The sequence below is a fragment of the Sarcophilus harrisii genome, chromosome 2 (assembly GCF_902635505.1).
Source record: "Sarcophilus harrisii chromosome 2, mSarHar1.11, whole genome shotgun sequence".
Taxonomy (NCBI): domain Eukaryota; kingdom Metazoa; phylum Chordata; class Mammalia; order Dasyuromorphia; family Dasyuridae; genus Sarcophilus; species Sarcophilus harrisii.
The window spans coordinates 361532009-361559784 of NC_045427.1; the positions used below are offsets into that span (position 1 = coordinate 361532009).

General features: G+C 33.7%; 1 protein-coding gene across 11 annotated transcripts in view; it reads right to left on the reverse strand.

Annotated features, from left to right (window-relative positions):
- The window catches only part of EML1 (EMAP like 1), a 267603-nt gene that overhangs the window by 19807 nt on the left and 220020 nt on the right, over window positions 1-27776 (reverse strand). For all 11 annotated transcript variants that reach the window (XR_004232102.1, XM_031953270.1, XM_031953269.1 and 8 more), the window contains 4 exons: window positions 26717-26871; window positions 16182-16307; window positions 14488-14619; window positions 3022-3089 (listed from right to left, as the gene is read on the reverse strand). Coding sequence is in view for 10 of the 11 variants with exons in the window: in XM_031953270.1 (XP_031809130.1) it covers window positions 3022-3089; window positions 14488-14619; window positions 16182-16307; window positions 26717-26871 (481 nt within the window). In the remaining variant the exon portion in view is untranslated. The remainder of the gene's footprint in view (window positions 1-3021; window positions 3090-14487; window positions 14620-16181; window positions 16308-26716; window positions 26872-27776) is intronic.

Consider the following 27776-nt stretch of genomic DNA (forward strand, 5'->3'; position numbering starts at 1 on the left):
AAATTTATTTATTCATATTAGATTACTTGCTATCTATGAGAAGGGATGAGAGGAAGGGAGGGAGAAAAAATTTGGAACACAAGGTTTTGCAAAGGTGAATGTTGAAAACTATGCATATATTTTGAAAATAAAAAGCTAAAAAATAATTATTTTTCATAAGAAAGTTATATCAACATATAATAGATTTATTATTTTAATGAATTAATAAGCAAATATGCTTAAAATTATTAGTTTTCATTTCCAATATGCTAAATACTAATACATATAACCCACAAAACAAAAGCTCTTTGGGCTCCTCAATGCTTTTAAGAATATGAAGTAGTTTTCAATAATTTTTAAGAATATAAAGGAGTCTTCAGATTAAAAAGTTTGAGAACAATTGTTTTAAACTCTAGAGACTGGCTCAACAGTCTAATCAGTTAAAAAGTTAAAAGTTAAATCAGACACAAAGTTAAGTCAGGAACAAATTCTCCTCTTTGTTTTGCTTTGAACCTTGTTATAAGCTAATGGACATCTATGACAGCAATGAATTCTTAGGCTCCAGGAATATTTTCAGTGTTTAATCAAGGCCTTTATCTCTATTGGGAGAGGACTAAAGTTAGCCATGTGTATGAATTCAGGAGATTTTGTCCCTGTCTTTTCTCCTTCCTTAGCTGCCTCAATCAGTTACAATATTAAAGGATTTCAAAGGCAGAAATAATGGATAATATCTTGCTTCTTCAACAATTCATTGTATAAACTCCATTAGAAGCCAGGAAAACTTTACTAGTACCTATCATCTATGAGAACTTCACTGTACTAAACAAGAAAGTAATGAGAAGTCATCTTTGTGAATTGTTGTCCCTGATCACAGTGAACTTTGTTTTCTTGAACCAAAGTGCCCACATTTGTAAATTAAGATGGTTGGTCAAAATTGCCTGATTGATTTAGATTGTCTTTTATCCCTAGATTGATAATCATATAATTTGATAATTGATATCATATAATAATCTCCTACCCCAATCTATGTCCAACTCTCCTTCAATAATCTCACATGGAAATAAAATATTTGTTCATCCCCTGCCCCAATTCTTCCTTAGTATGGTTGCTAATTTAATCAGTCACCAAGTATTTATTATGTCCTTATTAATTGTCAGGCACAGCATTAAGCTCTAGAGATACAAATAAAAGCCAAAACATGATTCCTAACCTAAAGGAGTTCACATTCTAATGAGGAATATGTTAATAATTATGTTCATATAAGATATATACATGATATTTGTGCAATGAAGAATTCACTTAGGGACTTCCCCCCAGTATTTTTTATATTGGAATATCTTGTGTCTATGAGAGGAGCTAGAAAGAAATTGTCCAGGGTTAGAAGAGGCCCTAAAGAGGAAGTAACTTACCCAAGAGCAGATTATCTCTATCTCTATCTCTATTCATCTATCTGGGAAGAGAGAGGTACCGTCAACACAAATATGAAAGTTCAGGAAAGGAGAGGGTTTGTGGTTAAGGTATTAAGTTCTGTTTGGGACATATTAAATTTGAGAAGCCTATGGAACTTCAAGTCTGAAATGTTTAGAATAGTTTGTAATGCAAAACTAGAACTTGGGAAAGAGATAAAAGTTGGATATTTAGATTTGGGAATCATCTATGTAGAGCTAATTGAGCAGATGGGAGATGCTGAGACAATCATTAGATAGTATAGAAGAAAAACTGAAGGCAGGCCTTTAGTAGCATACCCAGATATGGCCCAGGGTACGGCAAGGATGAAAATCCAGCCAAGGAGACTAGGAGGAAGAAAACTTATGTAGAAGATAGAATCAGGAGAGAGCAGTGTTAAATAAAACAGAGAGGAGAGAGTATCCAAGAAGGGATGGTGATCAACATTTAGAGAAGTGTTTGCTCAAAATTAAATTGGAAGCTAAATTTGAATAATTCTTTTTTTCATTTAAAGAAAAAGTCTGCCAATTATTGAAGTAGATAATCTCTAAGGTCTCTGTCCAGCTCTAAATCCTATGAACTATTATTTTTTTGACACTGTTTATCTATAACAACCATTTAACCTTAAACAAACTCTCTAACTTTCAGTATTTTAAAAACTTGAACAGAAAGAGTGAAGCTGACTCTAGCAACCCATTTAAAATACTAATACATTGGCATCCATTATATCTTTAAACCAATGCAAAGGCTAAGAACCAAAGGAAGGGATGCTTTCTCTTTCCTGTTTAACTTTTTATGTATGCTTCTCTTGATTCTTATATTTGAAAGTTAAATTTTCTATTCAGCTCTCATTGATTCCCTCCCCCCCCCCCAAGATTATATTCAGTTTTGCTGAGTAGATGATTCTTGGATTGTAGTTCTAGCTCCTTTATTTTGTTTCTGATCCAATTTGAAAGAGGTCTAGATTTAAGGGAATATTATTGTATTCAACTCTTAAGCCCCAGTTTCCTTCTTTGTCTTCATTATATACTAGTATGCATAGACCACTGATTATTGAAAAATGTTAATCAGGCAAGATTAGCCTTAATTATCTAGCTACTGGAAAGTACACTCAAAGTCAAGGCAAAAGTCTGATAAACCCTGATTTGAATCATAGTCATGTGATAAATAGTCTAACAAAACATTGTGTTGAGCTTATCAGATTCCATTTTCGAGACAATGCTCCTTAATGTTTGGTCAACTGATCAATATTTCTCCAACATTTTTTGATTTTTATAAAATCAAACCCCAAATATTATATTCTGGCAGAAAAAATAAACACAAAACATATTTGGTTTGAACATTTAGAAACCCTTTTCATATAATAAAAAACATTAAGGAACATGCAAAGAAAATGCTGTTTGTAAGAATGTAACAAGAAAAAAGTTAATTATGAATGCTGAACTTTTCTTGTGAGTTTGTATTTGGTTACTGGTAAAGCCAATAGACTCTCAAAAAATGCAATCCAGTATGCAACTGGGCTATGTCTCTGGGAGAAAGAAATCTGATTTTTCAGTGAGCTACTGAAACACAAAGAAAAGCACTCATTAATCTTACCTTCCAGTTAGTGTTCCAATTGCAATTACAGACCCTGAAGGATGAAAACCAGAAGACTGTGCTGGATCCTAAAATATTTCAAAAGAGGTATAAATTAATAGCCAGAAAAATTTATTTCTATTAAATAAATAAAAGCAAGAGTCTATTGCCTTAAGATAATCCTATAATAAAATATTTTCAAAAAGAAATTTTTTTTCTTACTCATTTAGAGTGATGTCATATTTCAGGAAGAAACAATGGGATATGGAAGGAAAAATTCCTAGCTGGGAGTTGGGATTCCTGGTTTCTAGTTCTGAGTCTGGCAGTGATGACTGAGTGTGACCTTGGCAAAGCCACATTTTTTTCTCTGGATCTTAGTGGTAGTACTAGGACCAATGGGTATAGGGGCTAAGATATAGATTTAATTTTAATATGAATATAGCCAGTTGTTTTTATGTAAAAACCTTTATTGTTTCTGTAGAGATGATAGTTTCTAGGAAGACTCCAGAGGAATACATATTTTGTGAGACATACCAAGATACACCAGAAATTAGAATACTAAGTAAGATTTTTTCTAAAGCATAAAGTGAATAATGGAAACTGTATTGCCCTGAATATAGTCTGGGGTGGGAAGCTGCATGATCGAATAGGATAAGCCATGATATGTGCTTTGAAGCATCTACGATTGGCTTTCTTTTTTTCCTTCTACTAACCATGTTTTAGAACTTTCTAGAGGTCATGAAAATGGCTACTGAGCCAGATCACCAGGGAAGCACAGAGACATAACTAGTACTGTCCTAAAGCCTTGCAAACTGGAAAATTAGATAAATGGAGGTTAGTGTTGAAATAATGATTCTCATCCCAAGACAAGTGAAAAGCTTGAGAAAAGGGTAGAAATGGTGGCTTCATATAGGAAGATGTTATTTCTTTTCCAGCTTATCTTGCTCAGGATAAACTATTCAAAAACACTACGCTGTCTCCTTTGCCGATTCATCAAAAGCATACCCCCTAATAACACCACACCACTGGATAATTCCACAGCTCTTACTTGGGCCTCTTCTCCTCTAGCTATATTCTCTCTTGATGTTTTTATTAGTTTACATGGGTTCAATTATCATCTCTATGCAGAAGACTTAATTCTCTACATTCATTTCTGGTATGCCTCCCAAGCTCTAGTCATATATGTCCAACCTGCTTCTTAGAATTATGTGATCTACTCATAGTTACCACCTTAATCTAGATCTACATCACTTAGCACCTAGACCATTGCAAAGCTTTACTAATTGGTTTTCCTGCCACAAGTCTCCATCTACTCCTATCTTCCAAACAGTTACTTAAAGTGATTTAAAATTTAAAAAAAATATTTTATTTTTAAAATTATATATAAAACAATTTTAAATATTCAATTTAAAACATTTTGATTTCTAAATTCTTTCCCTCTTCCTCCTCACTGAGAAGGCAAGCAATTTGATAAAGGTTATACATGTACAATCAAGCAAAACATATTTCTGTATTAGTTATATTATGAAAGAAAACACAGACCAAAAAAAAAAAAAAAAAAAAAAAAAAAAAGAAAAAAGAAATGCTTCAATCTGCATTCAGATACCATCAGTTTTTCTCTGAAGGTGGATAGCATTTTTCATAAAAAAATCCTTTGTAATTCACTCAGATCATTGTATTGCTGAGAATAATTAAATCTTTCACAGTTGATCATCATATTTTATTGCTGTTACTGTGTACACTGTTCTGGTTCTACTCACTTCACTTTGTATCCGTTCATGTAAATCTTTCCTTCCATGTTTCCTGAAAGCATCCTGCTCATTATTTCTTACAGTACATTAGTATTCTATCAAAATTACATACCATAACTTGTCCAGTTATTCCTTAATTGACTGGCAGCCCTTCAATTTCCAATACTTTGCCACCACATAAAGAGCTGCTATCAATATTTTTGTACATATAGGTCCTTTTCCTTTTATTTTAAAAAATCTCTTTGGGATACAGGATTTTGGGAAACAGTGATATTTCTGGGTCAAAGGATTTGCCCAGTAATCCTTTGGCCATAGTTCCAAACTGCTCTGCAGAATGGTTAGATTAGTTCACAACTCCACAACAGTACTTTATAATGTCCCAGATTTCCCACATTCCTATCACATTTGTCATTTTGCTTTTCATAATATTAGCCAATCTGACTACTCTGAAGTGTATTTTAATTTGCTATTTTAAATTTAAATTTAAAATAGCCCAGGCTATTTTAATTTGACTTTCTCTAATCAGTAGTGATTTAAAACATTTTTTCATTTGACTATAGATAGCTTTGATTTCTTCATCTGAAAACTTCATATACTTTAACAGTTTATCAACTGGGGAATAACTTATGTTCTTATAAATTTGATTCAGTGCTCTATATGCTTGAAAAACAAGGCTTTTATTAAACAAACTTGCTATACACACACGCACACACACACACACACACACATATACATATATATATATATATATATATATATATTTACAGTTAGGATTACCATGTATTTTCCTCCCATCCTATTTCCCCCCTTGTTTATCCTTCTCTCTTTCCTTTCACTTTGTCCCTCTTCAAAAGTGTTTTGCTTCTGACCACCACCACCTTTAATCAATGCCCTCTCCCCCCAATTATCTCTTTCCCCTCATACTTTCCTATAAAGTAAGATACCTTTCTATACCAAATTAAGTATGTTATGCCTTCTTTGGGCAGATTCTCATGAGAGGAAGGTTCAAATGTTGTCTGCTACCTCATCCCCTACCCAATCTTGAATCTTCCCCTCCACTGTATAAGCTCTTTTATGTGAGATAATTTACCCCATTCTACCCTTCTCTTCCATCTTTTCCCAGTACACCCCTCTTTCTCACATCTTAATTTTTTTAGATATCATCCCATCATAATCAACTCACATTCATGCCATCTATGTATATTCCTTCTAACAAGTCTAATAATGATAAAATTCTTAGGAGTTACAAGTATCATCTTCCTATATAGGAATGTAAACAATTTAACCTATTGCCTCTTTTATGCTTCTCTTGAGTCTTATATTTGAAAGTTAACCTTTCTATTCAGCTCTGGTCTTTTCAAAACAATTTCAATAGAAATACTTGAAACTCCTCTTATTTTATTAAATATCGATCCTCCCCCCCTTCCCCAAAAGATTACACTCAGTTTTACTGGGAAGGAATTCTTTAAGTCCTAGCTCCTTCACCCTTTAAAATAACATATTCCATATTCTCTGATCTTTTCACATAGAAACTTCTAAATCTTGGTGATACTGATAGTGGCTCCATGATATCTGAAATGTTTCTGACTGTTTGCAATATTTTCTCCTTGTCTTGGGAACTCTGGAAAGTGGTTATAATATTCCTAGGATTTTTCATTATAGGATCTCTTTCATGAAGTGAATGGTGGATTCTCTCAATTTCTATTTTATCTTTTGGCTGTAGGATACCTGGACAGTATTCCTTGATAATTTCTTGAAATATGATTTCTAGGCTCTCTTTTTGGGATGATTTTTCTGGTAGTACAAAAATTCTTAAATTATCTCTCCTTAATCTATTTTTCAGGTTAGTTGTTTTTCCATTGAGATATTTCACATATTCTTTTTTTCATTCTTTTGACTTTGTTTTATTATTTCTTTATGTCTCACATTGTCATTCAGTTCTAGTTGAACAATTCTAATTTTTAAGAAATTATTTTAGCTTCTTTTTATGCAGTCAATTCTACTTTTTAAGGAATTCTTTTCTTCAAGGGATTTTTGTACCTCTTTTACCTTTTAGTCTATTTTTTTAAACAGTATTATATACTTTTATTTTTTTGTGTACCTCATTTACCAAAATGTTGATTCTTTTTTTCATGATTTTCTTGCATTACTCTCATTTCTTTTCTCATTTTTCTTCTATTTCTCTTTTCCTATTTTAAAAATCTCTTTTGAGCTCTTTCATGAATTCTTTTTTTGGGGTCTGAGACCTATTCATATCTCTTTGAGGTTCTGTATGTAGCTATTTTGACCGTGTTGTTTTCCAAGTTTGGATTTTGACCTTCCTGTCACTAGAATAACTTTCTAAGGTCAGATTCTTTCTTTTTTTTTTCTTTTCTTTTTTTTTAAATTGTTTACTCATTTTCCCAGTCTATTTCTTACCTTTTAACTTTAATGTTATGCTGACATCTTAGTTACCTACTCCCTAAAGTGATTTTCTAAAAGTACAAGTCTAACCATTTCACTCCTCTACTCATAAAACTTCTGTGGCTTCCTATTACCTTTAGAGGTAAATAAAACTTTGTTAACTAAAGACTTTCACGATCTGATCCTAGCTTATCTTCCCAACCTAACATTACTCTTCCTTCCATATTGTACAGTTCAGTCAGATTGGTCTTACTATTTTTTTCTCTTCTCACTGGCAGATCACCATGTGAGTATAAATTCCCTATTCACTTCTTCCCCTCAGTATTCCCTTGTTTTCTTCATAACTCAACTGCAATGTCATCTTTTATAAGAAACCCTCCCTGATCCTCACAATTGCTGTCTTCTTCCTACAAATTACCATAAATTTGTTTTGTATATATTTTGTTCATATTTATTTATGTACATGTTATTGTCTTCCTTGATTGACCAAAAGCTCCTTTGGGATAGAGAATGTTTTATTTTTTCTTTTGTATCTCTTTTGTTTAGCAGTTTCTGGAACACAATAGCAGGTATTCAATAAATGATCGTGGATTGACTGATTACATCTCTGAATTCAGAAGCCTGTGATAACAAAGGGGGAAGCCCAGACAAAGGGGGGGGGGTTCCTGAACTATATAGAGAGAGTAGATTTCATATTTTTGTATTATGAATGATGTTCCATTTCATCCCTTAATTTTTTTTTGGTCATTCCTTTTGAGTCCAGAAATACAATGGTAACTTAGATGTTCATATTGGAAAAAAATTTGTATGATATACAATGTGACTCTAAATCAATGTGATTTTGGATCCAGATAATGGAAGTTAATATAAATTGCTTACCAACTCTGAAGTGTGGGCTTGTTACAGTGGCAAACACCCGAAGCTTTTGTAAGCTGAGTACCATCTGGTGGTCAGTATTGATACTGCTGCCTCTCAGGAAAGAAGCATGCTCCTGAGAGAAACTGAGACCATGGGCTGGTGGCTCAAACAGGATGTCATCTGGTCAATCAGGCATATATTGCCTTCCATCTCTGAATGATATAATGCAGAGGTTCTTAACCTTATATGTATCATGGACCCTTTTCAAAGTTTGATAAAACCTATGGATCCCTTCTCTAAATAATTTTTTAAAAATTACATAAAAACAAAACACACAGGATTACAAAGGATACTGATTACATTTAAATATAGTCTGTAGAGAGGAAGACTACAATAATTTAAATATTTCAAGATATCTGAAATTTAAATATTTCAAGATATATTATATGATATGAAAAATATTTGTGATTTCTATTGGTGAGAAAGCATAAGTAGTACTAATACTACTGTGATTTGTTGCCTACGTTCATAATGGAAAGAAATGATACATTTCAGTTAGAGGTTTGTTAAAAAGATATAATTTATTATTTTTTTGACTTCCAACTATCAGATTTTCTGAAATATATCCATAGCTGCCTTATGAAGGATGGGGAAAGTTCTTTGATGCCAAGCTAAGCACTCTCAATATGTTGGTACATCTCTGGATTGGCTTAAGAAAGGCACTTTAGCTGCAGGACTAAAATACAAAGGTGCTAGAAACTCCAAAATACCATAAAATCATAGTAGGAAAATTTCCTAACAATCTGAGTTATGTAAAAGTGAAGTTGACTCTTTCCAGAGATTTTCCACATAAAAGCTGGAAGGATGTTTTTGAGGATATTTCTATTTGAGCTGATTTATTTTTTCTTTGAAAATGAGATTCTATGATTCATTAATCTTTAAGGTTTCTTCATACATCAGATTCAGGTTATATCTTCAACAGTAGAATGGAAATCTCCATATTGAAAAAATCTTGCTAAATCAATATACTGAATGGTATCCTTTTCAAATATAAGTTTCTACTTAACTGCCTGGAAATAAAAATTATTATTATATACTGTTTGGGATAGGGAAAATGACTGAGTTGACACTTTAGAGATAAACATAAATGCCTTTGTTTAGCTATATAGTCTTTCACAATCTGGCCCTAATCCACCACTTCCCAAACTAGCACCTCCCCTTTTCATACTCTGAAAGTCAAACTGAACTTGCTGTGAAACTAAAAGATCAGAATGAGACTTTTCAAAAAACTCATCATTCTTATATAGTGTTTTCTTGGAGGTTATAATCAAATCATTGTCATAAATTATATACTTAGATAGGAGTGGGCAAATGAATTGATAATAAGGGAAAACTTCCAGGTTATATAACCAACAAGATGGAGAACTAAATATTTTCTCTTATTTTTGCAACCTCTCAAACCTTTCAAAAAATAGAAATTGTGCTGCAGAGATAAAGCAACTTCACCTGTCTCCATAGTCTAAGATACTAACAATCAGAGAAAGTAAAAACTTCACAAACTGACAACCTAACTTGTGCTCACTGAATACCCTTTCCCCTACCGTCCACCACACTCAGCTCTCAATAGCAAGACTATACTAGCTAACCAGACACACTGGCTTGTTTATAGATCCCCACAACATGATCTCACTTGGAGATCTAAACACCATGCTGCAAAGATTTGCTGAGGTTATAAAAGTGCTGTGGCAATGTTCTATGTTATACTAGAGCTGTGCAGATAAAGAGCAGAGTAAAAGGATCAGGGCAGAAAGTGTGTTTGGATTTGTAACAGAACAGAGTTCAAATCCACACAATGAACCCCTTATCTAATACCATGGAGAGCTAAAATCCAAATGGAAGAAATTTGTTCAGGTTGTGAAGGTAGCAATATGACAACATTTTGTATTCCTATGCCATGGAACTGAAAAATGGGGCAGGATGTCATGTGTGGAGAGGAAGAGAAGGAGGTATGTGTGTGTGCCCTTCATTAAGCTGGAGGGTAAAATGCTTAGCATTCAGTTGGGGACTATTCTGTTTCCCAAAAAGTCATTTGCAACAGAGAGCTGGGCAGGTGGTAAATCATGAATTGCCCAAGGGAAAAGGATGAAACGCCTTGAGATTCAGCACGTAGGAAACCACTATTAGAAACGAATAAGTCAGAACATAAAAGGGGAAAATAAGGGAAAAAAGGGATTGAAATGACCAATGCTCTTGGGAGGAAGAAAATTCTAATACTTTGCACATAAGCAGGCAAATCGACAGAGAAGAAAATATGTCCTCCAAACTAGTAAATAATTTTAGGTATCTATGAACAAATATTGCAAAACAAAAGAAACTAATCTAATACCTGATGAGACAGGGAACCATGTGGATTTTAAGGCTAGTATGTAACCACAACAGTTACTAAGTTCTTTAAAAGAGAAATGAGAATTATGAGAATAGAATTTATGACCTGCGCAAGAAAAATAATTGGCAGGATGGAAAAATTTGAATTCATGGTGGCAAGTTGTATCAAAGAAACAAAAGAAAGGACAAATGATTGGGAATGCAAATATGCAGAAGTGAAAGGTGACCTGAAAGAACACAATAAGAGTAAAAATGGAACCAAGAGATGTATTTTGTTGTTTCTGACTATGCTTAAAATACAGTTGCAGTTTAAGGCCCCTGGGTGTCAGCATGGTGTGGAGCTCCTATTTTATCCATCTCAATCTGAAGATGAGATCCCTAAAAGCCCCACTTCTGAGGAAGCAGGCACTGCTTGAAACTTATTGAGAGTCTGTAATACAACTAGGTCCAGGAAGATTTAATTTCTCTAGAAGGAGGAAGACCAGGCCTACTTTTAGAGACCAGGAGTGAAATAGTAAATAAGTGAACGAATGGATGGATATTATTGTGTCTACTGCCCCCTTATCCTAAACCACAAGGAAAAGCAACATGGCATTATCTGTATTATCATTTTGCCTCAGTGTCTGCCACAACAAACTCTATAGTCATTTTGTTTGTCTTTCCTCCCACTGCTCCAATGCAGTAGGAACAACAAAAACAACTGCATGTGTCTATAACACTTTTCTCATAACAATCTTGTAATAAGATTGTTGGTACAAATATTAATAACTCTATTTTACACACAAGAAATAAATGCACAGAGTAGTTAAGTGACTTGCTTAAAGTCCATTCCATTCAACAGGTATTATTCCATTCAACAGGTATTTATTAAAGATCTGTTATCAGCAAATCATTATGCTAAGATCTAGAGATACAAAGACTAACTAATACTCTTTGTCCCCAAGGAACTTAAATTCTACTTCTGGGGGAAGATCAGGCTATTAAGGATATGGCATCTGAGCTAAGCCTTGAAGGGAGCCAGGGATTTGAGGAGGTGAATTTGAGGAAGGAGAGGATAGATGGCCTCAGAGATAAGATGCATTAGGTAAGCCAGTTTTGTTGACACATAGAGTGCATAAGGTAAAGTTATGTGCAATAAAGTTGAAAAGAAAAACTAGAGCTCTATCATAAGGGCCTTCCTTCACTGGAGTCTGTATTTAACTCAGAGGCAAAAAGTAGGAGATCTTATATCTTCTTAAGCAAAGATGTGATATGGTTAGATCTAATTTAGAAATCATTTTCACAATTCTATGAAGGATGGATTGAAGAAAGCAGAAACAGTTGAGGCAGGAGGATCAAGTAGGAGGCTATAATAGTATAGGTAATAATGTCAAGGCCCCCCAACTGGGGTAGAGACCCTATAAGTAGGGAGAAGTAGATAGACAGAAAAGGTGTGATGGATAAGATTTGTGAAGTAAACACAAGAAAAACGTAAATAGGAAAGTATTAATGATGGAATAGGAGTAGATACTGTAGCAAGAGGGAGTTTACCTAGCCCTACTACTGACATGGACATTAAGATAATTAAAAAAAAAACACAATCATCAATTTGACTGGGATCATGCTTTGAAATTTATGATTTGTAAAGCTACTTAACTTCTATCAACCTCAATTTCCTCACCTGTAAAACTGGGATAACCATGCTCACATACATATCTCACAGGACTGTTGTAAAGAAAATTCTTTCTAAATATTCAAAGTTGTTTATAAAGGTGAACTATTATTATTCATTCATTTAATGCTTATTCAATGCTTACTGTATTCAAAATATTGTGCCAGGTGTTAGGGATAGAAAGGTAATGTTCTTTATGTAATAACTTTTATCCTTATATTTCTATTTTTAAAAGGTAACAGTAATTCTTTTCTTAAAACCATGGCTTTTTTCCCCTAGTGGCAATTTGATGTAGAATCTGTACATTGTTCTATTGCTTTATCAATGAATATGTATTATCCAGTATCAAAAAAAGTATTAATTAAAAAATTAGAATTTGTAAAACCTTCTTTACAACCATTACCTGAGATAATTACCCCACTTTATAGATCAGGAAAGTGAGGCTCATAAAGGTGGGATGACTTGTGATTTGGACACAATCATATAGCTAATAAGTACAGAGTTGAAACATAAACCTAGAACTTTTGATTCCAAAGACAATGCTATGTTATAAAGACTTTCAAGTAGAAAGATACATAGTATCTTTTAGTGTTCTGATATGTAATAGTTATTTAAATCACCCATGAAGAGTTTACCTATATGAAATTGGAAGAATAAACAAATATCATTAACTTTCAACATCATACTTGAAGATTTCCTTATTTGAGGTTTTTATGCAAAGGCTGAATGACTGCTTATCTAGTTAATGTAATTAAGAGTATTCCTTTTAAGGTATAGATGAGACTAAATGGCCATTCAGATCCCTTCAAATTCTGAAATTCTGTGATTATATGAAACACTGGAGCTAAAAGTAGAATTTTATTTTTTATACCTCGGTTTTAAGTTTTAAGTTAACCCATTTAAAGATACTTTTAGATATAAAGATGAGGCCGAAATAATCTCACCTTAACTATCTGAGCCTTAACTATCTGAGAATAAAGCTAAATAAATCAATTAATTACAAGTTTTGGGGAAAAGTTCTTAATTTCTTAATCTTTTTGTTATGGATCCCTTTGGTAATCTGATGAAAACATTCTCAGAATCACATATATCCTTCAAGTTCTTGGGTGCCAGTTTAAGACTCTTTGCTTAAGTGCAAAAGAATCTTTGAACCTGCAGTATGAAATGATACTGCACAAGAATGGTGCCTGAATAGGCTGATGAAACTTGGCCAAATCCCAGGAGTTATTTCTAAATTTTCTAGCTTGTTATAACTGGATTCATTTGAGAGGTTGGAGCCAACCTAGAATTCAACTAATTCTCCTGAGGACCAATTGCTTGGGTGAAAGAGGGGAAGGGAGAGGCCTTGACTTCGGCTTTGGACTAAGTTTCCTCCTTGTCCCTTTCTCCTGTTATAGTCAGAGGAGAACTTTGTAAGCTTTAAGGCCCTAAAGAATTTGGGGCTTCCCATTTTCCCATCAGCATCCTACCTGCATTTTCCAATCAATAAATAGCAGCGTTTGTATCAAGAGCCAAGGAGAGGTAAAAAGAGGTTCACCAGGCTTAAATGGAACTTCTTGAGTACCACATAAATGGAATGAAGAGATTACAGAAACCAGGAGCTGTGAGCTATTCCTTCACAGGTGCTTTGTAAGCTTTAGCCCACTTTTGCTTGAGATCTATGTATTTATGCAAGAGTATGCCACAAACATTGGGGGGGTATGGCTATAGCACCTGATCTTCTAGTCTATCTGATAAATAAATATTCCTTTTTATAATCTACTTAAGACTAGATAACTAAACTGGGGCAGGGAGAGTAGAGAGCACATTAGTTGGTGCTTGAACCAGTGGCATTAAAGAATTTCCAATAGAATTTTTTCTTTTTGCTGAGACAATTGGGGTTAAGTGACTTGCCCAGGGTCACACAGCCAGGACATGTTAAGTGTCTGAGACCACATTTGAACTCAAGTTTTCCTGACTTCAGGGCTGGGGCTCTATCCACTGCGCCACCTACCTACCTCCTTATCAATAGAATCTGGTTCTGTAGACCTGAGTCTCATCTGTGAGATCAGGCATTGGGGTAAAGATCTGCAGAGCACATATAGATTTTTAATAATTATCTCTAACTTATTTTAGTTATTTTAAAGTCCTTGGTCTATTGTCAAATTTCAGTTGTGGAACTTGATAGTTAACATATTTTTTTGAAAAGTATAATTTAGGGAGCAGCCTAATAAATTACCTGACTGAAAGCTCAAAAATAAGACAGAAAAAGACAAAAAAAACAGAAAGTGACTCAAGGTCATTATGAAATTTCTAAAAGAAATTCACTGTATGAAAGCTTGGTTATAATCACTTTTGCTTTCATGTAAAATTATTTAAGAAAATTAATATATTATAATATATTTGTAATGTGTGCATGTATAAATCAGAACAAAATACTAGCTTTATGCAGGCATTTACCTCTATTATTTTACTCCAGATAGGCTGATGACTTATTGCATCCCATAGTGTAACATGTTTGTCATGTCCACATGTCAAGAATTGAGATTTAGAAGAATGGATGGCCAGCCCCCAGAGTTCATCAGTATGGCCCTACAAAAAATAAAGAGGAAAAGAAATTGTTTTCTAAAATATTAAAATCAAAAGTATAGTTTTAGTATATCATTATTATGGTTTGATGGCACAATTTGCATTTATTCTTCTCAGTTTGTTTCTTTCATAATTTCCATTTTTAGCTTACATTCTATAAACTAGTCATATCTTATGTTTCTATTGTGTTTTTCTTATAACAATCCCTATGAGCCAGGTAGTAGAAATAGTTATTACCTGAATCAGTGGACAGCAACAAAAATATGTTATGAACCCTCTGTTTTTTTTTTTTTGTTGTTGTTTTGTTTTTTTTTTTATAGATTTTTATTTACAAATATATGCATAAGTAATTTTTCAGCATTGACAGTTGCAAATCCTTTTGTTCCAACTTTTCCCCTCCTTCCCCCTACCCCTTCCCCCAGATGGCAGGTTGATCAATACATGTTAAATATGTTAAAGTATAAGTTAAATACAATATATGTATACATGTCCAAACTTATTTTGCTGTATAAAGAGTCATACTTTGAAATAGTGTACAATTAGCCTGTGAAGAAAATAAAAAATGCAGGTGGACACAAACAGAGTGATTGGGAATTCTATGTAGTGGTTCATAGTCATCTCCCAGAGTTCTTTCTCTGGGTGTACCTGGTTATGAACCCATTGTTAATCCACAGAGGAGATTTTAAGTTTAGATAAAGGATGTTCCCTGGATTAATAAAGCTTATAGTCTAGTAGAGGGAAAAGACATCAACATAGATAATTAATATCTAAAATGACATATTAATAAGCACATTAGAGAATTTAAGAAATGTTGCAGGAGGGGATAACAGAAAACATCATAGAACAAATGACATTTGATTTGGGCTAAAAGGTGGTAGGAATTCTATAGAAGGTGAAGGAGAACATTCTAGATAAAGTGAATATCCTGAGAAAAGACATATAAACACAGTTTGTATTTATGGGGCCAGAGAGTTGTTTATTTCAGCAGGAACAAATAGTATATTAAAAAAGACTTAGACTTATCTACCATCCTTGCTCTGGACACCTGAGTTTCATCTGTGAAGTAAGAATTATAGGAAATCACTGATAACTTTTTAAAGGAAGTAATATGACCAGATTCATGGATAAAAGGGGATTATTTAGGCAGTATATGAAAGATGTATTGGAAAGGTAAGAGTGGAGTCTGGAATAACTCCTAAACCTAAGTAGACCATTATATTAACACCTAGGAAGCTTAACTCTCTCTAGACTCAGAATCTTGGCACAGAAAGGGACCTCAGAGATCAACTAGTTTAATCTATTCATTTTATGTCAGGAACATATAGCCCAGAAAGTCGAGATTAACCGCCAAATCACAGCAAGTTAGGAGGCCAGAGTTGGGACTGTCAGGACTTGAACTTTCTAATTTCCAAATTAGTGATTTACCACTATAGCACACTGCTTTATAATATATTCTATTACAGCTTAAAATAATAAATAAATTAATTTATATATATTATATATTTATAATAAATAAATTAAAATAATAAAATAAAAAAATTGACTTACCCCCAGTTGAAACTTACCTGGGTAATTGGATTAAAATCCCCAGACAAAGTGCCTTGTAAAACAAAGTTCCTAGTAGTGCCAATCAAGACAACATCACCTTTTCCCTCAGCTACTGTTCTTATTGGACCAAACTGTTCTGGAATCTGCATTTAAAACAGGCATAGGAAAATAAAAATTAAGTAACTGATAAAGTTATTCTCAAAACATAACCATTTAAATATATATGCCTGTCTAGTATTTATTATCTGAGTGTCTGGCAGGTGCTTTCTCAGTAGGCACATTTAACTCAATAGACAGCTGATGAATTAATGACCAAATGATCAAAACCCCAAACTATTTCTAAAATGTTACTTATCTGAAAGTATCAAATGATTGATTTTAAAAATACCAACAAAATGAGCTTTTTGGGGAGGTGGGTTTTTTTGACTTTTGATTCATACCCTAATATTATGAAATCCTATTAGAATTTTTACTTATGGATGACAACTTGAAAGTAAATAGGATATTACTGTAGTATTACATATATGTGATATGTACACATATACATATATCACATATATATTTAGAAATAAGAAATATTTTCCTCCACAAAGTTCTACCTATATACTTCCCTGTGATTCAAAGTGATCTTGGGCTCTTGAAAGCTTGGCCATAAAACATAATCTCTGTTAAGTGAATGATCCATTCTGGAAAGGCTTTGATCCCAGATTATGACTACTATCTGAGGCCCAGTTTAGGTAATAAAAAGAGACTTATCAGGAGGCTGTCCACTTGAATAAATAAGTAAAAAAAATTTACTAATTTTTAAGGCATATGGAAAGATTCAATGTTCCTTATAATACAGTGACAGGGAACATGATCTAGAAATGGTGGATAGCAAAGATTAATCCTTTTGCCTACCAGGAGTGGCCATTGCTTAGCCCCCTTTACTGAAGAAGAAGGCCAACCTCTCCTTTCCTCCTTTGTCTCCTGTCATTTATAGATTAACTTGTAGTATAGTATTGTTACTGCAACCCTGAGGCCCAGTTGATAAGTAGACCAGGACAACATAGTCATATTCATGGCCGAATCGTCTCATTTGCCACCTGAGGGAAAGAAGGCTAAAGTAGTGGCCATAGCGATTGCTGTTGGTATTTCTACGACTTAAGACACAGCCGCCACTGAGCAGTTGTAATTCAGTTTGGCTTGGGACCAACACTGCAGTTATTGATGCAAAGATTCCCCTCATATTTCACCATAACCTGATCCCATTCCATTGGCTTATTAGTAGTGAAATCTACTTATCACTTGATACATTTTTGGCTGTGGCAACCCATGAAACAAATAAAAAAACATAAACTAGCCTTCAGCCTTCTGTGGTCCTCTTTCATTTTAGCAATGAGATAGCAAAGAACACTAAGAATCCTACAGTTTTTAGAAAGTCTACAAACAATAACTGATTTGTTTTTATTCTAAATGTAAGATCTTTATTCCAATGACCAATGAAGTGACTTAATAAAAGATGAACTAAAGCATATCAACTTTGACATTACTAGCTAAACTACCGTGGCAAATTTGTAGCTATACACAGATAAGAGTTAAATAGGATGGGCAGACATGGATAATTGCATTTTACATCATTTAGAAGAATATTCACATCAATGAAATGACAGAGGCAATGGAATAAAATGAATTATTATTTTAATAGTAAATATGCAATATTAAAATTTAAAGCCTTTTTGAATGGGTTTTGTATATATCTACAAGTGTTTTTCTTACTATAATGTAAGTTCCTTTAAGGCAGAATTAAGTTCCCTTATTTTGTTTTTCCTTTGCAGCTCCTAAATTTAAGAATTCTTGGCATAGCAAAGTGTCTAATAAATGCTTGTTGACTTATTCTATTCATATGAATTCTTTGTTCATTAATAGAGATCTTAAAAATGATTATTTATTCAAAGTTCTCCCTCTAAAGGCAAATAACATTTTTCATCATAAACTCTTCAGAATTGTCAGATCATTATATTGATCAGAGTAACTATAAATCTTTCACATTTGATCATCACTATAACATCATCGTTAACATGTACAATATTTTTCTGGTTCTGCTTACTTCACTGTGCATCAGTTCATGTTTTTCTGAAACCATCCTGTTCATTATTTCTTATATCACAATTATGCCACAACTTGTTCAACCATTCCCCTATTGATCTGCATCCCTTCAATTTTCTATTCATTGCTAACCACAAAAAGAGTCGCTATAAATATTTTTGTACACATAGGTTCTTTTCCTTTTTTTTTTTTTTTTTAAATCTCTTTGGGATATAGGCCTTGTAGTGGTATTGTTGTGTCAAAGAGTATTATGATTTTAAAATTCTCTGGACAAAGTTACAAACTGTTTTCCAGAATGGAATCAGTTTGGATCAGTTCACAACTCTGCCAACAGTGCTTACATGTCTCAATTTTTCCATATCCCCTCCAAAATTTGTCATTTTTCCTTTCTGTAATATTAATTAATCTAACAGATCTGAGATGATACCTCAGAGTTGTTTTAATTTGTCTTTTGCTAATCAGTAGTGATTTAGAGCATTTTTTTTTTCATGTGACTATAGATAGTTTTGCTTTCTTTATCTGAATATTACCTATTCATATCCTTTGACTATCAATTGGGGAATGATTCTAATTTTTATAAATCTGACTCAGTTTCCTATATATTTCAGAAATGAGGCCTTTATCAGAGGCACTTGCTGTAATTTTCTCTTCAGTTCCTTGCTTTACTTCTAATCTAGAATTTATTGGCTTCAGTTGTGCAAGATCTTTTAAATTTAATGTGATCAAAATTATCAATTTTACTTCCCATATTCCTCTTTATCTTTTTCAACCCCTCTTTATATATTAGTAGTAGCTTGTAAATTGTCATGTGTGGTTAACTGGTGAACAATCAATGCCTATTGTAATGATGAGTTTTTCTGAACTCATTCAGCCCGATTCTTGGACCAATAATGCATATTTGAAGACTTTGCATTTTGATAGGACCTACTAGAGCCTGTACTGTGCCATTAAAAACCCAAAGTTACCTTCAAAAGGTATCAACAGTGGAGATATCTTTTATATTTCACACTGCAATACTATATTGCTTTGTTTTTAGCAAATATAGCATATCAATGTAATAACTATAAATTGTTCAAATGAAAAATTATTTGGCAGGTTAATCTTATTTGATTCTTCAATTATCTGTGATTTCATCAGCGTGGACAAGCTCTTCACTATCAGAGATTGCAACTTTCCAACAACTTAGTGGATAGTTTTTGAGAGTTTAAAGGATTAGCCACTTTTAACTTGGCCAGGCTTGGATCTCAGACAACAGACACCATCCCTCAGCTGGCACAGTTTCAAAGTCTTTCCAGCTTGGTAGGACCTGCCAACATTTGCATTCCCCTGGCATAGCTTTGGAGAACTCAGGTCACCTTTGTCATTATGCATCACTGGAGGAAGATGAGTAGATTGTTTAATGAAGCACTCAACATTTGAAACACTCTCAATTTTCCGTGAAGTCACTTAAGCACATTCACTATAACTAAACAAATGGCTTCTCACTAAAAAAGAAATGAAAAGAAAAATAGACCTCATAATCTGAGAACTTTTAGCATTCTAATCCTACAAAAAAATATAAAGCTATCTGCTTCTGACTAAAGCTTTGTTTTCTCCAGAACTTGTTTAGATAATGGTATTTTCTAAAATATGGTATTATGGAGAATTCTTGATAATTCACATTGTGAAGAATTAATGAATTTGAGCACTCCAGACAAATCCAAGAGGAGCATTTTTTTTTTCATGTGAGCATAGACCACTGTTAAAACTACATTATAGAAAGCTCTTACAATAAGATTTTTGCTCTAAATGTATCTCTTCTTGGCAAGAAACTGGAAACTGAATAGATGTCCATCAGTTGAGGAATGGCTGAAAAAGTTATGCTATATGAATGTTATGGAATATTATTGTTATATAAGAATGAGCAGCAGGATGATTTCAGAGAGGCTTGGAGATATTTACATGAACTGATGCTAACTGAAATGAGCAGAACCCAGGAGATCACTGTACATGGCAACAAGATTATACAATGATCAACTCTGATGGACATGGCTCTTTTCAACAATGAGATGATTCAGGCCAGTTCCAGTGATCTTGTGATGATGAGGAGAGCCATTTACACCCAGAGGCAGGACTGTAGGAACTGAGTGTGGATCACAACATAGCATTTTCACTCTTTTTGTTGTTGTTTACTTGGATTTTATTTTCTTTCTCATTTTTTCCCTTTTTGATCTGATTCTTCTTATACAGCAAGATAATTGTAAAAATATTATAGAAGAACTGCATCTATTTAATATATATTGGATTACTTGCCATCTAGGGGAAGAAATGCAGAGAATGGGGGAAAATTGGAATACAAAATTTTGCAAGGGTCAATATTGAAAAACTTATCCATGCATATGTTTTGAAAATAAAAAGCTTTAATAAAAAAATATCACTTCTGATGTGAATAAACAGTGAAAAGCTAAGATGTGAACCTGAGAAAGAAGAGCACCCTTGTGGAGCTTATTTCTGCTTAAAAATAAATGTAGGAACCCTCCTGATCAGGTTAATAGCTGTATTTTGAGAATAAATCTCAACAAAGGTGGTCTGCCAGGAGTAAGGGGAATGATATGACATCCTCACAGGAGCAATAGGAAGTCTGGCAATGTGAATATGGCTTAATGATCATCTTGTGTTTTGATTGGGACAGAATCAGTTTTATTAGCACAATGAATTAATTGCCATAGCTACTTGCTGGAGATATGGAGTACAAGGAAATTCTTTATGTTTGGTGTTTGGTGACTGTGACTGGATTTTTATGAGATGTGGCAAATAAAGAAAACTGATGACTATGGATTGTAGTAGTAACAATTTGGCCTTACAAACAGAATCATATTTGGCAGGAAACCTGCATCAGCATTGCTGACCACTGACAGATACAGTCTACAGGGACACATCTGATAAGATGGATGGAGCCTCTGAGGACCATATTTGAACGTGGTAAAACAGTGTGGACTCTTTCAGGAGTCCAAGTGCTAAGTTCTGTTCTAAGTGCTTTACAAATTTGATCTCATAAAATTCTTACAATAGCCATGTAGATGTAAATGCATTTATTATCTCCTTTCTACAGTTAAGGAAATTGAGGAAAACAGAAGTTTAGTGACTGCCCATGGCCGTGGTGCTAGGAAGCTTCTCAGGCCAAATCTGATTCCAGAGCCAGTGATCTCTCCACTGTACTGGTACCCTAAGAAGTTGAAGACTATTTGTCTGAAAGAGGAATTAGTCTAGCACCAAGGAAAATTTGAACAGGAAAAATAAATTAGTCTTCTTATGATTAAGGGAATGTTCACCTGGGTCAGGATAGAAAGGCCTTTAGATAAGAGTAGAAGATATTTATTTCTCTAAGTCCAAATGCTCTAATTAAATGGAAAAGAGCTATTCTTTAGGTGGTGATAGTTTTTCCTCGGTTTGTTTGTTTTTAGTAGTTCCCATTTTGGCTATATAAGCATAGGCAGGAGATGAGTAAGCAATTGTACATTCATATGTTAATAGTTACGTGAGTCATGATGGATTAAGAAGACAACCAGAAATTCAAGAGTCAGATAAGGCAGAAAAGAGAACTTGAGCTTACATGGTATGCCATGATTGTTCTAGGAATCACAAAAACTTTTCATACTGGGCTATGAAACTAACCAGATAACTAGCAGGTCCTGCTATGTGAGGAAAATCCCAGAAACCTGTTACCTATCATTAAAGGCAGGCAAAACACAATGGGGATCCAGGGAAATATAAAAGGTAAATTTGTGGCTTTCATGTACCATATATTTGGGCCTCCTTAAGGATCTGTAAGTTCTGTTTCATAGATACCACTAGACTGACATAGATTTGGAAAAGTCCTCTAAGATTTACATTTGTTTATCTAGAGAACCATAAACCAAAAAATTTTATGAGAGGTAGTATGGCATAGTGGGGTTCAATATAATACTGGGTTCAAGTCTTAGCTGATGGGTACTTGCTGGGTGGCCTGGGGAAACTACATATCCTCTTAGAACCTCAGACTTAATCCTCACCTTCTCTATTAAATGGGTTGTGACATACACTAGTAGAAGGAATTCTTATGCCAAAGGTTTCATGTTTATTTCCATAATCACAAACTTTTATGACTTTGTGTTAAATATACATGTGCCCAGATTAGCAAATTTAGGAATGTGTTTAACTGAAATTTTATTTTAAAGCATTAATACAGCTTCAGGATAAATACTTGATACCTCTCTAGCAGTTGGGAAGAACTTTTAAAATTATATCAGATTTTTGACTTTGAACGTATATGGATGTAAGTAAATGATGACAGTTTCGAAAAGGAGGGGGAAAAAGCCATAATGAAATTCTAGTAGCACTAGATTTGAAAGAAAAGGAATAGTCACCCATCTGAATTGTGAATTCAGATGTTTTATAAAACTAGTAGTTAGTGTACAAATTGTTGATTTCTAAGGTTTTAGATAATTTACAGAAAATTTGCTTTGCACAGATTATGCAATATTTTGGTGGTCAAACAGAAAAAGTTGTTTCACTGATTGGGGTATGTTGAAGATCATATCAAACATCCAAATTCAAATGGATTCTTGGGCAGGTAGCAGCAAGTAAGACTTTAGGAATTATCCTCAAGTGAATTATACTAGCACACTTTCCTAGACTCAGAATGGGAAGCTATTTCTATTGGTTTCATTGAATTGCTACAACATAGATTAGGTGGCACAGTAGATAGAGTACCAGAATGGGAGTCAGGAAGACTCATCTTCATGAGTTCAAATCTAATTACAAACACTTACCAGACCCTGGGTAATTCATTTAATTCACTAGGTCTCAGTTCCTCATACATAAAATAAGCTGGAGAAGGAAAGGATAAATCATTCTAATATCTTTGCCAAGAAAACCCCAAACAGGGTCACAAAGAGTTGGACACGATGGAAATAACTGAACAAAACAGGAAAAAGAAGATGTGTTTACTATTCCTCATTAATGCCTTCATAAAATATGGCATCTCGAAATTAACTCAATACTTTAGGCTGTGTTCTGCCCAGGGCAGAGTCTCATGGGATTAGCACTTTTTTAGTCCTATATACCTGTGGTATCAAACTCAAATAGACACAGGGGCCACTAATTTGTACATAAGTATCCCAGTGGGTTAATGTTGCTTTAAGATTTAAAATGTAATCTATGTTTTACAGTATTTTAATGTATTTAAATGTTGTTAAATATTTCCCAAGTGCATTTTAATCTGATTTGGGCTATGCTCAAGTATTTGACATCTCTGCCATATACTACTACTTTTATAATACATTCTAACTTTCTGGGCTAATATACCACCCTGCTAATTCATATAGATTTTGATGTCTAATAAACCATTCAGAGATTTTTCCTTGAAGACTATCTAACCAAACGTCTTCTATCTTGAATCTGTGACTGATTTTTCTGAAGCCAAGAATGGAACCTGATATTCTTTCTTAGAAATTTCTTCTTATTATTATCTTACTATATCTTCTAGCTCAGGGGTCCTCAAACTATGGCCTACGGGCCAGATGCAGCAGCTGAGGACGTTTATCCCCCTCACCCAGGGCTATGAAGTTTCTTTATTTAAAGGCCCACAAAACAAAGTTTTTGTTTTTACTATAGTCCAGCCCTCCAACAGTCTGAGGGACAGTGAGCTGGCCCCCTATTTAAAAAGCTTGAGGACCCCTGTATCTAGCTCATCAAGATTATACTTGTCATCCAATGTGTTAACTATAACTCTAAGGTTTGTGCATTCAACAAATCTGATAAACACATTATGACTTTAATGGCCAAAATATTCAGCAGCGCATATCTCTGGGACATTAGCAAAGACTTCCTTCCAAGATGACAATGAAAAACTGAATTAATTACTACTCCCACAATTCATTTATTCAGCCATTCTAAACATAACTAAACATACTACTATGGGATTCAATGCTCTCATTGCTGCTGTCCAGGTTTGTTTTCCAGTCAAGGAACAAAGATTCCTAGGTGGCACAGTAGATATAGTGCTAGGCCAGGAGTCAGGAAGACTTGTTTCTCTGAGTTCAAATCTGGCCTTAGAGACTTCCTCAGACACTTTCTAGCTATGTAACCCTGGGCAAATCACTTAACTGTTTGACTCAGTTCACTAATCTGTAAAAATGACCAGGACAAAGAAATGGCAAACTACACCAGTATCTTTGCCAAGAAAACCCCAAATGGCGTCATAGAGTCAGACATGACTGAAAATGCTGAACATTCAAAACTTTTATTAATCCCAATTCTTTCCTGTGTAGAAGGAAAGCATGAGGGACTTTATCGAATAATTTGCTAAATTCTAAGCAAATTATATCTAAAACATTCCCTATGATTTACCAGTCAGTAACCATATCAAAAAAATTTAAAAGGCCACTTCAAGACCACACTATTTTTTCTAAATGTTCTCTTTAATATGTTCTAGAATTCTGCCAGGAATCAAAGTCAAGCTCATGGGCTAACAGTTTCTAGACTCTATTCTCTACATAATTTAAAAAAAATGTGACATTTTTCCTTCTTCAATGTTGCCATATTTCTCTAGTTCTTCATAAGATTTTAAAGAAAACTGAGAATTTCACTGCTCAGTAATTTTATCTGCCAATTTTATCTTATGATGCAATCTATTTAAGTCCCATGACTTGGACACACTAAAAGCAGCTAAATGCTCACATGTTGTTTCCCTAGATCATCAAGTCTCTATTAGCTATTTTTGTTTTGTCTTTTCCATTCCAAAGATTATTTGCCTTGGGAAGGAAAATACAAAATAAGAAGTGAGTGTATAGACAACCATCACTGTACTGTTTATGTCAATGTTTTTATTCCTTCTCGAATATCCTCTTTTCTCTAACACAACTAAGAAAAAAAATCATTTCTGTCTTTAACTTTGTGAATAAGGCTCAGATAATTCTAAGTTTTTGCACTTAGAGGACCATGGCTCACATCTACATTCATCTTTCCTTGTTTCTAATCTGTACAAGCTTTTGCTTTTGTTTTTTTCTTTGAAAGTTCTAACTTGATGGATCTTTATAATCCTTTATAATTATGGATTATGTTTTAGGAAGTGCATTCCCCACAATACCTGTTTGAGGTAGATAATAGAAGTGTTGTTATTCTCAGTTTTATGTATGAGGTGAGTGATATTTAGAAAGGTTAAGTGATTTGCTTATGATCCACACTGTTAGTGAATGTCAAATGCTTATCCATAGCCCTTTATAATCAGATTGGCTTCTTTAGATAATTGTCTTTTTCCTGACCAGAACTGTTTCTCTTTGAGTCTTCAGAATTTCATTGTTAATAGATTTCTAAGCCTTTTATATTTATGTCCGTTATTCAGTAGGGAATAGTTTATAAGATCCCACCTGTTCTTTTTCTGAATCCTTATTTTTGCTGTTCTAAAATCTAAAGTACATGACAAGACAAAGCTCACCTTTCCTCTCCTCTATCATAGATTCTAAAATAGAATATAGTAACTTACCCCAAAAGATATATATTTATATATTTTTATATATACATACATATATGTTTGACAATGCTTATATATATTATATATGGCAAAACTTTTAAAGCACTACATAAATGCTAGTTATTATTATTTTATTATTATTGTAATTAAGCTTTTGTAGATTTGTTTTTATTTCCACAACTGTCCACAGTCTTATGAGACAATGCACTTTGTACTCTTTTGATCATTTGGTCCAACTCAGCATTCTTCCTGGGAAATCCCCCAAACCCCAAAAAAGTTGAACCAAAAAAAATTTAGTTACAACCAAAGAATTAAAACACTTACTTGGAATCTGCTATAATAGACTCTGAAATACAATGAATCCAAGTGGTGAAACTTCACATAGAAGAAGCTGGAAAGTTTTCTAATTTCCTGTTTTTATTCTTCTCCACACCCCACTCCCCCATCCCCGGATCTCTCAAGGGAGAACAGGATCTATTTTTCTTTTGATATTACTATATGCTTGAATGTGTGAGAGGTCACTTGGTGAGTATGTAGAATAAAGATAAAATTATTAAAATTCCTTTTGGAGCATAAAACTGCATTAATCATCCTTAAGATGATAATATAAATTATTGAATAAAGTGATTGTTAACAAAGGAGTTTAGATAAGCATAGAAGGTATTAATGTCTATAAAGTAAAAAGAGTAAAAATATTTTCCACAGATATATCCAAATAGAAATAATGGCTACGTTAAAATGGATAGTTCATTCTATTATAAAATTTAAGAAATAATAAATCTGTAACAACTTCAAATTTTAAAGCCTTGGCTTTTACAAAAATCATATATTTTATCCCCATTTAATTTTCCCATATGATTTTTCTGAAAGAACAATTGCATTAAGTACTCAAGGATCATAAAGTGATAGTCTACATTAAAAGTGCTCTTTTGTGTTCAAAATGAACACAAGTTAAAAAGTGTATAGTCTAACCTCTGTTTTGTGAAGTTTTTGATAATTTCCATTCCAAGAGATGAGTTTTCTATCTTTTCCTCCTCCTGATACCAGTGTGCCATCCCTTAGCATACAAAGTGCAAAAATGCCCCCCTCATGGGCCCCTTGGATTGCATAGCTTATTCGATTTGTACCTATGCAGACAAAGAAAAAGGTAATTAGGACATTATTTATTGTAATGTATTTGGCTATTTATAGATATCATTTAATTTTTATTCTGGATATCAAATTGCTAGTTGTACATACTGTTATAATAAGAATTTGCTATAAGTTAGATGTATATGTATTTTATGATTTAGAAAGTGCATTCCCCACAATACCTGTTTGAGGTAGATAATAGAAGTGTTGTTATTCTCAGTTTTATGTATGAGGTGAGTGATATTTAGAAAGGTTAAGTGATTTGCCCATGATCCACACTGTTAGTGAATGTCAAAATGAGTATGTGAAACCAAGTCTCCTGAGTCTAGTCTCTTTCCCAGGCTTATCCAGTAGATGAAAAAGTGCTCAGTGCTCTTTGGAATTGTGGAAGAGAATAAAGAGCTTACTCTACAAAGAATCAATTAACATAAGAAAACATTGTGAGGGATCATCATTGTGAGGCAGTCAATGAAACTTTGGCATCTCTCTATTTCTAGGGAAACTACTGAAATCCACCTGTAGACAGTGGTTCAAGTAGCATGGGCCTGTAAGTCATTGTGGCAATTTAATTTCCATGAATTAATAACTCTTCTACATTTCATTCTATTACATGATGAAAAGGGGATAGAATTTGGAATTCATGGGGCTTTCTGGCTTGTTAGGTACCATCTTCTGAAAAGAGGAGCTAATTCTCAGAGTACCCTTTGGGAAATGAAGAGAAGAAGGGAGTGACCCTAGGTAAAATGCCAAACAGACCAGGTTTGGTTTCCATTTTTCTCACTATCCTCTTCTTCTCTTGGCATTTCCACTACCTTACACCCTAGGCAACTAAAAAATTTAGTTCAATTAACAATTAAAGAAATATTGAATGCCTACAATACGTAACACAATGTTCTTGGTG